This window comes from Oncorhynchus mykiss, chromosome 3 (genome assembly GCF_013265735.2).
Source record: "Oncorhynchus mykiss isolate Arlee chromosome 3, USDA_OmykA_1.1, whole genome shotgun sequence".
Classification (NCBI taxonomy): domain Eukaryota; kingdom Metazoa; phylum Chordata; class Actinopteri; order Salmoniformes; family Salmonidae; genus Oncorhynchus; species Oncorhynchus mykiss.
This window is the reverse complement of record NC_048567.1, coordinates 9,374,983-9,390,286: the sequence shown is the minus strand read 5'-3', so window position 1 is coordinate 9,390,286 and position 15,304 is coordinate 9,374,983. Positions and strand designations below refer to the sequence as shown.

General features: G+C 47.7%; 1 protein-coding gene across 4 annotated transcripts; it reads left to right on the top strand.

The window, feature by feature from the left end:
- The first annotated feature begins 14 nt into the window (after positions 1-14).
- On the top strand, positions 15-13,788 carry rprd2b (regulation of nuclear pre-mRNA domain containing 2b). 4 transcript variants are annotated; one of them, XR_005040494.1, is made up of 11 exons: positions 15-523; positions 7,527-7,656; positions 7,870-8,027; positions 8,160-8,212; positions 8,702-8,828; positions 9,675-9,850; positions 9,956-10,259; positions 10,411-10,689; positions 10,815-10,994; positions 11,208-13,343; positions 13,532-13,788. XR_005040494.1 is itself a non-coding variant. In XM_021589157.2 (10 exons), exons 1-10 carry the CDS (start codon positions 301-303, stop codon positions 13,265-13,267), a joined length of 3,687 nt encoding a protein of 1,228 aa, XP_021444832.2. In that variant the 5' UTR covers positions 15-300; the 3' UTR covers positions 13,268-13,787. The 4 variants fall into 4 exon arrangements, 3 of the variants coding, with proteins under 3 accessions (XP_021444832.2, XP_021444839.2, XP_021444823.2); XM_021589157.2 differs by having other exon boundaries at positions 10,414-10,689; positions 11,208-13,787; XM_021589164.2 differs by having other exon boundaries at positions 10,818-10,994; positions 11,208-13,787.
- Positions 13,789-15,304: the final 1,516 nt, after the last annotated feature.

Sequence of the window (15,304 nt, the reverse complement as noted above, 5' to 3'; positions counted from 1 at the left end):
CACTTTGTAATGGAAAAATGAAAGCTTTATACATTTGTGCACTTTTTAAAATTATTTTCAGCTGCTGCATTGGATTTGTAACACAGTGAGAGGTGACATTTTATAATGCTTGCGATTGGATGCAACCAACTTTAAACATACAGGCAGGCCCCTTTCGGGTTGTAAATATTGGTCAGACTGTTGGAGTTTCCTGCCCTTCCAACTGTTATTAGGTCAGTTTTCAGAATCTGACCCTAGATCTGTAGGCGTGTCTCCTCTCGCCTGTCTGTCACACTTTTGCTACCTTCATGACTCATTGCGATGTCCGTGTCTGCAGTACCAGAGAGGACTGGAAAAATGGCGGCGGGTTCTGGAGCTGTTAGCGGCCATGGTGGCCGCGGCGCTTTGGAGGCCACCCTGGACCGCAGATTCCAAGGAGTATCCAACACTATGGAGTCTATACAGGGACTGTCGACCTGGTGCATTGAAAATAAAAAGTATCACAGCCTTATCGTTCGGTACTGGATGAAGTGGCTCAAGAAATGTGAGTAGCTAACGTTAGCTTGTCATTCGTTAGCTAACTTCCCTGCTACTATACACACTTTAGCTAATCAATTATGTTGCTCATGTGTTAACGAAAAATGTTGACGCCATAAAATTCATGCATAGCTAAAATAAGATGTGTCCTTATAGTTAGCTGCCTTGCAAGTTAATGTAACTAACTAGTTATAGTAAAGTAGTTAATGCCTACCAATAGCTGCAGTTCAACATATCGTTATGTATATTAACGTTAGCTAGCGACGTGTGATCAATTTAGTTTGCTCGAACCTGACCTGTCTGCACATATGGTTCGACATTGCGCCTGTTTTGTGCACGCGCTATGTTTTTGCAGAACTGCAGAGGATAGAGGAGCCAGGTAATTAGCTAGCTATCTAGCCAAACTATCAAATGTGTTTGAACTAGAGTTAAAATGGGGGTAGTGTTGACAGAGCACAGGTGATACATGTTGCTGGGTAAGTAAGTGGGCTGAAAAACCGGCCTTTAGGAAGAAATCTGGGTTAGGCCCAGGGTCGATTGTATGGTTGTTTTAACTGGGTGGCAAAGAGGGGGGCAACACCAGTCGTGTGGCCATGGGAAATTAGCAAATTGTATAACAAAACGCGTTAAATTGGCTTAAAATACGACGTATTGCATAACTGTGTCAGACCCGCCGGCAAACGGGTGGCTAGCTAGGTTAGTATCGACAAAAGCATTCAAGAGAGGAACAAAGTACGTGTTCTTTTTTTTTTTGGGGGGGGGGGGGGGGGGGGGCATATTTTCCTCATGATTCGTCAACTCACACACAGTTGCTGTCCTGCACTTCGGATCACTGCATTCTGTATGTGTCTTGACCAATCAGATTAGGGAGATGACAGGCCGGGCACAAGGCGCAAAGCGCTCAGCACTTTCATGCATAGGTCTATTTATTTAGTAAATGTGATAGCACATCAGCCCCGACAGACACAAGCAAAAACTCTTAAAATGGATGTTGCAGCATCCTACACCTAAACATTAGCGATCTGGTATGCTGTATGTGAAGAAAACGAGACGATTTCTCAGTCTGATAATCTGTAGGCTACTAACAACACACAGCCTACAATGCGCCCTATCCCCCTGGCCAGGGTAAACTAAGCTGTAACGTTATGTATTTATGGCCCATTTGTTTGCATTAGGAGAACATGTGATCAAGTTGGATTTGTATTCATACTTGGGCTGGCTAGGCTACCTAGACTTTTTCAATCCAAAGTGATTAACTGGAAATAAGTAGTCAACACAATAGTGATTACATAAGTTTGTTTTTTATTACCATCTATAGTTGCATAGGTCTACATGATACAAACCTGTATAAAGCAACCTCAGCCCGGAGTTCTACTGTCCAATCATAGTGGTCTCCGTCTGTGTTTTTAAAACGTAATTCATATGAACAAGTACAAGGTTGCTGCAGTCTGACAGGGTTTTCATCCTCCCCAGGGCCAGGAGTTTTCTGACCTGATTAGAAAAACTGAAAAACCTTTTTACAACTGATTAATCACTGTCATAAGGTCTGGTGTTTTACCTGGTTAGGTTATTCTATACAATTTAAAAGCTCTAAAATGCTATTTGGGGAATGGCAAAAATAACTCCAGCCATTATCACTTTGGCTGCTGTAGCTTCATTCACCTCAGTCAATAAGGGACATGCATAACATTCTAGAACAAACACATGCCATATTCTAGAGCTACACTTTCTATACACTGGGGAAACTAGTTTGGTTTGCTGTCAAGTCAAACAGCAGTTACCTAGCAATTTTCCATCTCTGCACTGCTTTCATCAACTCAACTGAGAGAAGTCATGCTGGGCTCTCTGTCGTCCCAAAAAAGCCAGCCAGCCAATCAAACAGCCTTTCCGCCAGAACAAACCCACAGTCCTAACTCCAATCTGAGCCAGATTGACAGCGCTCTGACCCAATGAGAATGGCGGGACACTAAGGGTGGCCAATCATATTTCAGGAGTGGCTAGTGCCCTCACAATGCCCCTGGGTAGGCCTAGCTAAGATCTTAACTCCAGTGTTTGGCATAGCTATCTATATTTGTCAAACACTGGGGTTAAATTCTTAGCTAGCTAGAGTAGGCCTAGACCTAAACTTTGACTGTCATTCATTGTGTTTTTGAGGGGTTATTTTATGAATTGCGTGGTGTGATATGTCATGGAAATAGATATGCCAGTGTTTTGTTGTTTATGGAAACGGATGTTGTCCACTTTCCTTGCCTCCAGCTATAAAGGTTTAACTGGTTTTCAATGCTTTCATTTCCCTGAGCAGTTTTTGTTAATTAAAAATGAATTGCACTGCAGTAGACTAAACATTTGCATGGTTGCATGTGTTCCCATCTCTCTCTGTCCCTGTCATTGGCTCAACCACATGTATATCTGTCGTCTATGGTGCTGTGCTTTATGTATGATGTCCTCAAACATTCAAACTATCTTTTGAACTCAGTCAACCAAAGATAAAGTTGGTGAGTTGTAGGCTTCGTTGTCCAGGTGAAACTTTCAATTCAAATGTTTTAATTTTCACGGAATGTTGGATGGCCGTGTTAACGGTTCCGTTCCTAGGGTTGTGTTGCAATGCAGTGTTTCCACTGCACTCATTTAACTGTGGCGCTGCGCCGCGGCAAGATCATTGCCGCCACGACCCAAAAATATGAAACATAAATATTTCTGTTGAGGCACACTTTAATGCTAGAACAGTCCAGTCAACATTTATTTTTCCCCTGCAAACAAAATGTAATGACTAGACACATCAGATAACCGCATAGTAGAATCTATTTCTATCTATTTCACTCTTGAGATTAATTCATGTTATGAGTGCTATAGGGAGGGAAACCTGCATTCTGACAAATGGATGCACAACAATTCTTGCAATCGCAGGGAAAAGCAGTTTTAATGGCCTTTGTTAAAAAGAGGGTGTTGTCAGCTTTCCATTCCTACTTTATTTATTTCTTAACTCCTGAATATGTGCGAACTGCACCACAGAGGTTTTTAGCAGCATCATGGTTAAGCACATTATCACAGTAATTTGCTGTGAGTGTACAGGGGAGAGTGGGGCTAAATGTAACACAGTCCATTGTAAGGTACCTTGGGGTGAAACACCACCCTACCTCGCTTGTTTTTGGGGGGTGACAAAAAAAATAGTGCTGAAACAGATGCCATTTTTAGTTGAGGAAGAGCAGTGGCAACCAGGGAAAGTGGGGGGGGGGGGGCATGAAGTGGTTTCGGTGAGAAGTAGAGGCAGGGGGTTTGCGTTACCCCGGGTAGCGGAATACCCCAAGTTACCCTAACCGGTAGGCAGGGCTACTTTATATTCACTATATATGCACGTTTTTTGAGAAATACATTTCACTAATAGGATGCGAACTAGTTAAAAGATTACATTTGGGATCTAGCTAATGATTAGCCCAATAGGGTAAATGCAGATAAGCAACCCTATGCTTCAGCCTATTTATTTATAGCCACTATGCTGCATCCGTTGGGCTACAGGTGATAATGCTTAATGCTAATAGCATACCTGATAATATGGACCATGCATACGCTATATGCATGGTCAAAAATGTTAAAATAATAGTTAATCATTTTAACTATGTTATTGGGTCTCCCCCCAATGCAAACAAATATTCCAGAGGAAATATTATGTGTTGCATGACCAACTGGAAATAACAGTTGGTTAATCTCGGTCACGTGTTTCTGCTATGAGATTGAGAAAACATATAAGTGTTTATTGTTTACAGCAGTAGGGGCCTGTGTGATGTTCTGTTTCTGAACACATACCTTTTTTCCACTTGCAAAATGAATCCTACTGTACCTGAGCTGGTGCAGGTAGTGGTACATATTTTACCACTACAACTTGAGTTCATCGCGGTTTGGTTTGGAAGGCTTAAAGCGTGCTAATTAGGTACCCAAAATATCTGGTCCTGGCTGGCTTGTACTAGGTCAGGGAGTTCTGTGTTGGGTCAGGAGGAACCAATTTCTGCAAATGGGCTGTCTCTCTTAGAGGTACGCTAAGCCTAATGCTGTTGTAATGCCAGTTGACATGCATCAGTTGCCCATGATTGCTATCTGATGGTTCACGTGGCATCGCAGTCTGCCTGGCCAAGCAGACTGCGAGTGTTGGAAATTGCCAAATCACCTCACAATACCATATTATCGCAATACTTTGGCGCCGATACTTTTCGTGTTGTGATTTTGATACAGCGATTTTATTGCGATTTGAAGTTCCAAAGATATTGCTCACCATATGTCCGCTGCAGAGGCACTAGAGGACCAGGAGAACGTTTTGATCAGTCATGGAAATAAGTGCTGAAAACAATTGGTTTCCTATTTAAAATAATTCAGAACGAGCTATGGAAAAATACTGGAGTTTTGGTGCAGGTGCAGCCAACTAGCCCAAAATAATATTGCCACATTGTCAAAACGGTAAGAAATATAATCAAAAAGAATATCCTGATATGTAACTATAAATATCCCCCCCATCACTATGGCTTTGGAGGTTGACATTTTAAACCCCCAGACGTGGCCCTGAGTGTGTCTATGTTCGTTGGTCTGTGTCCACCTAGACTACGGTGTCGGCTGTAGTAGAACAGTGATGCTCAGTCACACTCCTGTGTGTGCAACAGGTGTTCCATCCAAGGCCCCACATTTACACCCAATCACATGTCCTAGTCCATAATCATTCTGCAATATTCTCAACTGAAGATTTGGAAGGATCTTTACAATATAGCTTAGTCCAGGGAAGGAAGCTGGGACCCTGTTGTCATTGAAAGAGATTGTTTATTTGATATTTTGAACTGTTTCCCCTCCCCCACCACTCAGACTTAGTTAGGCCTAGACTTAGTTAGGCCTAGACTTAGTTAGGCCTAGACTTAGTTAGGCCTAGACTTAGTTAGGCCTAGACTTCAGCAAGTTCTATTTTTTGACTCCAGGATCTTTTCGAAGAAGAGCCGTTTCATGTAATGAACTTATGAATTAGAACTCATTGTTACATTCATTGGATATCTTGGGGCTCGATTTAATCCACAGTGCTAGGCAAGTCAGTTAACATGTTCTTATTGACAATGACTGCCTACCCCGGCCAAACTGGGACTCCCAATCACGGCCGGATGTGATACAGCCTGGATTCGAACCAGGGACTGTAGTGACGCCTCTTGCACTGAGATGCAGTGCCTTAGACTGCTGCGCCCCTCGGGAGCCCATGCTGTTTGGTTTGCGTACTGTAGACAGCAGAGCTGGTTGTTTACTGTTCTGTGCTCAGTCTTCGTCTCTTCTTCCCCTGGTTGAATACTTTCCAACTCGTCCTCCCTGAATGCATCTTCCCATGGGGAGTCAGGGGGGACGTTTCTCTCTCCTTTTGACTTGACAACCTTTCCCCACTTAGACTCAACTGAGATGTATGAAAGGCTTCTGTATTGTTATTTTATGTTAAAGTGGTAATGCATCTGTTTATTTTGTTACCATTTACTAAGATATACCCTACTTAGTTGGTTTACACTAGTCATCACAGCTGTCCTGCACAAGATGCTGAGGCTGTAGGGCGTAGGCTAATATCACTTTCAGTTTATCAACTGGCTTCAATGACCCTAATTGATATTGTGGGACTCGTACATATCGTTTCTAGTCTTGTCTGCATCAGAACCTGATCTGTGTTTGATTTGTCTGTTTTCCCTACTCCATCAGCTGTCACTTTGAAATACCTTAACTCTGGGTGTGCAGGCTTTTGAATGTATGGCGTTCTCCAGCTTTGAGTCATTTACATTTTTTTAATTACATGAATGTCATGAACGTTGTCTTGTGTCAGTGTGACAACGCTGTCTGCTGAAAACAATGTGTCATGAATGAATCGGTGGCGGTGCTGAACATTATTATTGACATTGTGACTACCGTGTTGCATGCTGCATCTTTGAACATGTTCAACTGGATCTTCATATATTCAGGGAGGGAGACGTTAGAGCCTTTATATTGCTGTTCAAGCTGTGTTTTCCCCCAACAACCAGGCTTCATTTATGTTGGACTCCATTTACCTGCATGACAAGCCTATTTGTTTTCCATGTCTTAGCCTTGCCTGTAACACAGGGCTTCAGTTGGAGAAGTTGTCAGTTGAAAAAAGTGTTCGCTGCAGTAATGATGTTTTGTCTGTGCGTTAATTATGCATTAGATAATGTCATGACAAGCTGATATTCACTTTTCTGACTGTCACTTCGTAAAAGCACGGCATTGTTTATCATTTCAGTGAAGTTTCCCATCAACACTGGTTGGTTTTGCTATATTTCCAGAATTGATTAGCAAATGCATGCATGAGCTAATAGGACTTCCACAGGGCAGTCTAGGTTTAGGCTGGTCATCCACAGGGCAGTCTACGTTTAGGCTGGTCATCCACAGGGCAGTCTAGGTTTAGGCTGGTCATCCACAGGGCAGTCTAGGTTTAGGCTGGTCATCCACAGGGCAGTCTAGGTTTAGGCTGGTCATCCACAGGGCAGTCTAGGTTTAGGCTGGTCATCCACAGGGCAGTCTAGGTTTAGGCTGGTCATCCACAGGGCAGTCTAGGTTTAGGCTGGTCATCCACAGGGCGGTCTACGTTTAGGCTGGTCATCCACTGGGCGGTCTAGGTTTAGGCTGGTCATCCACTGGGCGGTCTAGGTTTAGGCTGGTCATCCACTGGGCGGTCTAGGTTTAGGCTGGTCATCCACTGGGCGGTCTAGGTTTAGGCTGGTCATCCACTGGGCGGTCTAGGTTTAGGCTGGTCATCCACTGGGCGGTCTAGGTTTAGGCTGGTCATCCACTGGGCGGTCTAGGTTTAGGCTGGTCATCCACTGGGCGGTCTAGGTTTAGGCTGGTCATCCATGGGACTAGGGTGGTCTACGCTCAGGCTGGTCAAGGTTTTTGATGTGGTAAACATCAGGCTTCTGAGGACCCACTAACTCTCTTCTTCCTCCACCTATTCTTCTTCTTCCCTGTCTTCCTCTCCTCCTTCTCTCCATCAGCGGACACCAACCACCGCCTGAATCTGTTCTATCTAGCCAATGATGTAATACAGAACTGCAAGAGAAAGAACGCCATCGTCTACCGCTCAGCCTTCGCTGAGGTGCTCCCCAACGCTGCACTAATGGTCAAGTGAGTGAGCTGCTCTGGATTATATGAATATTGTGAGGCACATCCTAACTTCCATTTGAGGCATGCTTTAATTGTCAATGGGGAGACTAAGTAAACATCTGATTTAGGTGGAAGTTAGGATGAGCCCTTGTATGATGACATTGACCACCAATCTCTTGCTGACTGAATCTGTGCCCTTCTAACCTCTTGCCCTTTGACCTGTTGTCTTGCCAGAGACCCGAAGGTGCGTAAGTCAGTGGAGCGAATCTTCACTATCTGGGAGGAGAGAAACGTCTATCCTGAGGAACTCATCACTCAGCTCAAAGCCAACCTGGCCAAGAAGGAGAGAGAGAGGGAGAAAGAGAAGGCTAAAGAGATGCCTCCTCCGCCAGGTCAGTCTCCTATGCTCCTATTTCTTTCTCTCCTCACCATCTGTTCCTTTTTCCGTCTCTCTCTATTTCTGTAACCTCTGGGTCTGTATGAGTCAACAGGTCAGTGTGTTGTGTTGTGGTTTTGTCCTGTAGCCCCAGTCAACCCCAAAGCTGCCCTGAAGTCCAAGATTGTGGCTGATTTCATAGTAAGTGTATTTTTTTCTGTCCTCTGCTAAATTGCTTTGACCCTTTTTAAAGGGGTAATCTGCAGTTGCTACATCCATTTGTGGTTTTGATAAATTAATGATTTGTACCCATTGATTCTTGAAGAATATAACTTTTATAAATTCCTCATGAGCTTAGTTCAACTGTCACACCCCATCAGAACCCCAAATATAAGCTTGTTTTACTCCAATATTTGTAAACAAATGTAAACAAACACTATAAAGCCTCCAAACATGGTTAAAACAATAATGTTGATATCATGGATGGCCAGTCCTTGTATCCATAGCTCTGTCTATGAATTTGAGTGGTTACTTTTCTTCAGCCCTATCCCTCAGCTTTTTACCCAAACAGTGGCGCGGATGATGCTTTATTGTTTCAACTGATGATTGGCCCTTGATGGAGTTGCACACAATAATACTATTTTCCTCCTTCCCCACGCCCTCCTTCTTTCCTTCCCCCTCTCTCTCCAGCCCCAGTCGTTCATCGAGCAGCTGGCAGGCTTCAAACGGGTGGTGGAGGAGGAGGAGCTGAGGGAGACCCAGCTGACAGCTCTCAGAGTGGACGTCTGCAGCACGGAGGCCCTCAAGAGACTGAAAGGTCAGTGGTCAAAACAGGGTTAAGGCCAGGGTTCCTGCCTAGGGCTGTTAAGGTGACCGTATTACCGCCACACCGGCAGTCAAGAGTTGTCATGACTGCAGTCAAATTCCACGTGACCGTTGAATCACAGTAACTAGGCGTCTCCAAAACTGCGCTCTGATGTCCCCTATAGTCAGTAGTAGCCTACCAAACGTGCTAATGGCCTGGTACTCAGCGCTCTATTGACCCTCAAATCACTCAATGCAATGGAAAATCAAATGGAACACTTCATGAGAGCCCTGGCGTTAAGAGTTTGAGGGGAATAGGATCACCTGTTGTGTAGTGAGAGTCAGCTCATAGCTGGTTGATGCATAGAATAAAGTACATGTTTCTATAAGCCCATGTTGCACAACATTTCTATAGGCTATGCTATTCAATTGCGTGATAAAACAGAGTTTTGATGGCCTCTAATAAAAAGTGGAGAATCCCATCTTTCTATAGTCTAGGCCTCCTATATTTATTTCTCAACTTTCCTAATATTAAGCACATTGTACAGAGTATCCCTCCTGAGTGGTGCGGCGGTCTAAGACTGATCAGTGATAGAGGCATCACTACAGATCCGGGTTCGATCCCGGTCGTGTCGTAGCCCGGCTGCGACCGGGAGACCCATGAGGCGGTGCACAATTGGCCCAGCGTCGTCTGGGTTAGGGGAGGGTTTGGCCGGCTGGGATATCCTTGTCCCATCGCGCTCTAGCGACTCCTTGTCGCTTTGCGGTGTTATCTCCGACATATTGGTGCGACTGGCTTCTGTGTACTCTTGTTTAAATGACTTATTTTACTCTTGTCCTCCGTCCATCTCTACCCCAGACAAGGCCGGAGGGAACAAGTTTGCCAAGGACTTTGAAGAGGGCAGTCAGAAGCTGCAGGAGTTTGTCAGTTTCCTGGAGAACCAGATGCCTGTAGGGCCCCCTCTGCTGGAGGCTCTAGGAAACGCAGACGTCTTCTATGAGATGCAATACAAGGAAGTTAAGATCGTGGCCAGCGTGAGTATCAACCAATCATTCAGGCAATCAATCTGATCATCATCTATCAAATAAATCATCTAATCAAAATCTTATACATCTAATTCTATGGTTCTAATTTTCAAGGCCTACAAAACCTTTGCCAACCGCGTGGTCAACCTCAAACGTAAACTGGATGCCCTCAAGTCCTCCCTTCCCGGTCCCGAGGACTCTCCCATCCCCTCCCCCTCTGAGGACGCTCCCTCACCCACCGGCTCTGACTCCCCCTTTCTGGGGCTGGGAGGAGACCAAGGGGGTAGGCTGGGCTTTGACCCGGACCTGGATGGGAGTGCCATGGACGAGAGGGACATGGGGGTTGTGAGAGAGGGGGACAACAGAGATGTGGAAGACATGGATCTGTCTGAGGAGGACATGGAGACAGCCAACACAGGTGAGATGGCAGTAGGGAATTCTCAATGAGACTAAACCTTGTCAAAATAAACACGCTAACCCCTTGTCAAAATAAACACGCTAACCCCTTGTCAAAATAAACACGCTAACCCCTTGTCAAAATAAACACGCTAACCCCTTGTATCAATCAGCAGAGAAGCAGTTGTCATCAGCCACCGTTTCCAAGGTGACCAGCTCCAAGACCGCAGCGAAACCCGCCCCTGTCACACTCATTCGAACCTCCACCGAATCCCCTCTCAAAAAGGCAGCCTCGTCTACCCCCACGCCAGTGACCCCCAGCACCCCTACAAGCGCGGGTGTGAGTGGTCCTAGCGGTCCGACCGCTCCTCTGGGAATGAACCTGGCCAATGTAGACCTGGGCAAGATCAGCTCCATACTGAGCAGTATCACATCAGCCATGAAGAACACAGGTGTGTGTCTGTACTTGGCAAGATAAGCAGAGTTAATATATGGATTCTGTGACACACTGGTACAGAAATGTTATAACATGTTTGCATAAGATTGTTTTCTCTCTGTGTGTCTCTGTCTCTCTCAGCAGCCAGCCCTGTGTCTCGCCCCTCCCCTGGAACTCCCACCACCCCCTCTGGCCAATCATCTTCCTCCAAAACCCCAGTTGGCCCCACCCCTCCTAGCCCAGCCCTGGCCAGCATCCTGTCCAGAGTGAACGTCACCCCTGAAGGCATCCTCAACGCCCTGTCAAAGACCCAAACACAGAGTGAGACACACATAAGATAGTAAACCAGACAGGCAGATTTATAGACAGAGTTTGAGATGGGAAATGCAAGGCTTCTGTTGGAATTGTTTTGGGGGGCACTTTTTATGTTGAGTAACTTGTGTATCTGCTGGTGTAATTATCTCCACCCACCCCCTTTCTCTCTCTCTCTCCCCATATCTTTGTTTCTCTCCATCTTCTCTTCTCTCTCCTCAGGTCTGTCCTCTCTGCTGAGGTCTGGTAGCTCCTCCTCCTCTGCCCCCTCCTCCCATGCCTCCCCAGACTCCTCAGCAGCCAAGGGCCCCCCCACACCCACCACTCCTAGCAACACCAAACCCCCCCTGACCAACAGTCTCAAACGAGACACACCTGAGAGGAGCAGAGGAGCCAGGGATTGGGAGAAAAACCGAGAGGCCTCCCCTCCTCCTCCTCCTCCTCCTCCTCCCTCCCTCCCTAGCCGCTCTGTCTCTCCTCCCAGCCTAGAGTCTAAGATCAACCGTTTCCTCCAGGGGAACCCAGGGTTCAGTCTGGGCCTGGGGGATGGGAGCCCTCTGCTGGGGGGAGACGGGGTAGACGGGACCCCTGTCAGGGATGAGAGCGGGGGCACCCCCACCCAGGACGAAATCATGGACACACCAGGGGGTGTCTCCTCCGACCCCCTTGGCCTCAACAGTGACCCCAAGAGCTTAGGCTCATCCATAGGTCATGATCTTTCACCCACGGCCTACCGCAGTGACCCTTGGGACGCCGTCATCACCCCAACAGGAAGCAGCAGCGACGTGGACTTCCTCTCTTCCTCTTCTCGTTTCCAAGGCTACGGAGCGGGGAAGAAGGCCGCCAAGCTGAAGGAGGAAGATTCGAAGAGGAAGATTAGCTCTTCATCACTGGGAAGCAGCAAGGTGAAGAAGGATGGACAGAACAGTCACGGGAACAACAGATCAGTTGAAGGAGAGAGGAGAGCGTCCATAGGTTCTCGCAAGACCAGCAGCGGGTCAGAGGAGGGAGGAATGAGTGGAACGAGGGATGAAAAGGGAAAGAGGAGAGGAGAGGATGGTGGGGGCTCATCTGACGGGGAGGGGGGGCAGTACCACCGTATTGAGACGCTGGTGTCGCCTTGCACAGAGGGAGCACCTTTCCAATCACTGGGGGGCTTCTCAAACCGCCAGCCAACCGGAGAGCGCATCCAGACGGTGGAAAGTATCCGCGTGATTGGACAAGGGCTGCGTCGCGGGGGTGGAGAAGGGGGGAGGCCAGGCGGAGGAATGTGGTACGACGAGGAAGGGTACCTGGATACCCAGCCCCCCTCACCTTCCCCTCAGGGCGGCTCTGACGACATGACTTCACCCACCATGCCTCCCCCGACCTCACACCACCACCTTCCTCCTCATCCTCATTCTAATCACCCTCCCCACCCTCATCCGCACGGCCCCCCACCCCAGTTTCAGATGCCCCCCTACCATGGGGAGAACCCCCAGGGTCCCCTCCCCTCACACCTCCACCATCACCCCCCTCCTCCCTTCTTCAACTCCCCTCCTCCACCCATCCCACGCCCTCCACCCCCTCCCATGCCCCAGCTCCCTCCACCCCCGCGCAACTTCCTCCCCCCCTCGGCAGTCATGGTAGGCGGGGTTCTAGTCCCCATTGACCGCCAACTGCCCCTCCCTCCCCAGGTCCGCCCAGACGGAGGAGACCGAGGGGGGATGGGAGGGGGACCCAGGGGGGGTAAAGGTGGTCCCACTCCCCTCATGTCCTCTCTGTTAGGGGAGCCCCCTAAGATGCCTCGTCCCGGCACAGTCAAAGAGCATTTCACTCCCCGCCACGCACCCCCTCTCCACCGCCCCGGCACCCCCGGTGCCCCGCCTCCCTTATTGGGCCGTGTCAAGGATGGCATCAACCTCCCTCCTCCACCCCCCTCCTCCTCCACCCCTCCCTCTCCCTCAGGCGACCCCCTGCTTCCTCGCCCCCAAGCTCCTCCGCTCCAGCACCCTCCAGCTAGCCCGCCTGCCCAGCCCCGACACCCCAACCCCAACCATCCCCACCGTCCCTCGCCGTCCCTCCTGCGCCTATCCTCCCCCAACCCCCGCCCCCCCCATCAACTCCACCCCCCAGAGACCTCTACTCCACCCTCGCGGCCCCCCTGTCCACCCGCACCTAAACCGAGAGCCACCCATGTTCCGCGGGGGCAAGCGTCCTGGCCCTCCATTCGGCGGGGGCCGAGGAGGTGCCTTCTGCCCCCCCAAGAGACCTTTCTTACCCCCACGCTATTGAAATGTTAACCATGACAAGCTGAATGAAAAGCGACCCACACACCTAGCTACCCAACACGGGGAGAAGATGTGTAGAACCCTTATGGTATGAGCCCAGTCTGTCCTCACTATGTTAATCCTAGTGGAGTCATTTGTTTTACTACATTTAGCTGATCGCACCTTGACACAAACTAGCACGTCACCTCACCACAATACAGTACCAGCTTAGCAATTATGCACAGTGTTATGGATGAAATGGGTAACCAAACCAAATCTGCCTCCTCCGATCCCCAGGAGCAACAATGTTCTCAGCTTCCCCTCACTAAAGCAGTGAGGGAGTAATGGAGGTGTGAACTAGAAGGAAGACGACAAGCACAGATCAAATAGAAACAGAAACAGGTGGTTATTCTATTTCACTAAAATTCTACTTACCTCTGGTATTGTGTGAATAAGCTGATATAAACACTTTCAGAGAGAAAGAGGGATAGATGGATGGGAGGGGCTGGAGAGATGGGAGGGGCTGGAGAGATGGAAGGGGCTGGAGAGATGGGAGGGGCTGGAGAGATGGGAGGGGCTGGAGGGATGGGATGGGCTGGAGGGATGGGAGGGGCTGGAGGGATGGGAGGGGCTGGAGGGATGGGATGGGCTGGAGGGATGGGATGGGCTGGAGGGATGGGATGGGCTGATGGGATGGGATGGGATGGAGGGATGGGATGGAGGGAGGGAGGGCTAGATGGGAGGGGCTGGAGGGATGGGATGGATAGATGGGAGGGGGTTTGATTGAGAAACAAAGTTGCTCCCTGAGAGTGTGTCCTAAATACAACAATTTTTCTCAATAGGATTTGGTTATCCAGATGAGTGCTGACTTTATGATCAGTGCTGTTGTGGAGTTTCTCCACCATAACCCCAACGTGCTCCCAGTGCATCCTATTCTAAATAATAACCTTGTTTCTCTCCTAGAGGTTTTCATGCTTAAGTCTCTCTTCCCTCTGTATATTTCTCCGCTTTTACATGTATAGACTGAATGAGTTGGCTGTGTTACGACTATTAAACCTTGGTTGTTTGTGTAAAGAGCAGAGTCATCGCTATTCGCTAACTTGTGATTGACGCCATTTTGAAGAAGCCTTAGCTTTAGTTACACACCGAGGCAGCGATGTTTGTGCTTCTCATTGCTCTAACAAAACACCACTGTCCATCTCCATTTCTCCAATCTGAGGGGGGAGGAGAGTGAAGAATCGTCCAGTGTAAAGATGCATTTAACAGATAATGAGGAGTTGCGGAGACTCTGTAGTTGAGGCGGGTGCTTTAGAAGTTTGAACTATGAACCCGCTGTCTCTCTACTAGGCCATCGCTACCTGTATTGTCTTTAATAAAATCCAGTTTCAACCCAACCAAGGGGAGGGTACTACTTTCTTTGATAGTCACTGTCATGGATACCGGTAAGACCAGTCTCAGCAGTTGTCATGGATACCGGTAAGACCAGTCGCAGCAGTTGTCATGGTGCTGCTGTATGATAGATGTTATTTTGGTCTACTTATTCAAAGCTGAATTGAAATGCTGAAACATTACTTATAACAGTACAAACAATGTCATTTTTCCCCCAACTGCTCATTTGTTCTGAGTTGTTTTGGATTTCTTGCTGTGATTTTTGTTGTGGCTGTAACCTCATGTCAGATGTAAAATATCTATACTTGCCTGTGCATGTGCAGTGCACTGTCTCTGTCCAGTCCAGAAGTCCTTTTCTGTTACTTTTGGCCTGTTCCCTTCGCTACCTTTCCTAGATTTAGTCTCTTCTCTTTCTTCCTTTCCTTCCTCTGACGCTGTACATTTACAACTGTACAATACCAAGTAACACCAATGAAGAAGTGATGAGTGAATTATCTGCAAACATTCATTACTCATTAAGATAATGGACACCTATGTAAATGCTCCTCTAAATTTCCCATCAGTGTTAGTTTATCAGTTTATAGTGTTCTGCTATACATTTCTGAATGGAAGCGATGCTGTTCTGAATCAACGGTACAGAGCAGCTACTACTCTCACTCTGACTGTATGTATGATGTGATG

What these genes read in the sequence shown, in the direction of transcription:
- rprd2b (XM_021589148.2), top strand. Translation starts at nt 301, where the DNA reads ATGTCCGTGTCTGCAGTACCAGAGAGGACTGGAAAAATGGCGGCGGGT. An exon ending in AGAGATGCCTCCTCCGCCAG is followed by an intron (nt 8,028 to 8,159) that starts GTCAGTCTCCTA and finishes TTTGTCCTGTAG; the next exon opens with CCCCAGTCAACCCCAAAGCT. An exon ending in GTCAAAGACCCAAACACAGA is followed by an intron (nt 10,995 to 11,207) that starts GTGAGACACACA and finishes CTCTCTCCTCAG; the next exon opens with GTCTGTCCTCTCTGCTGAGG.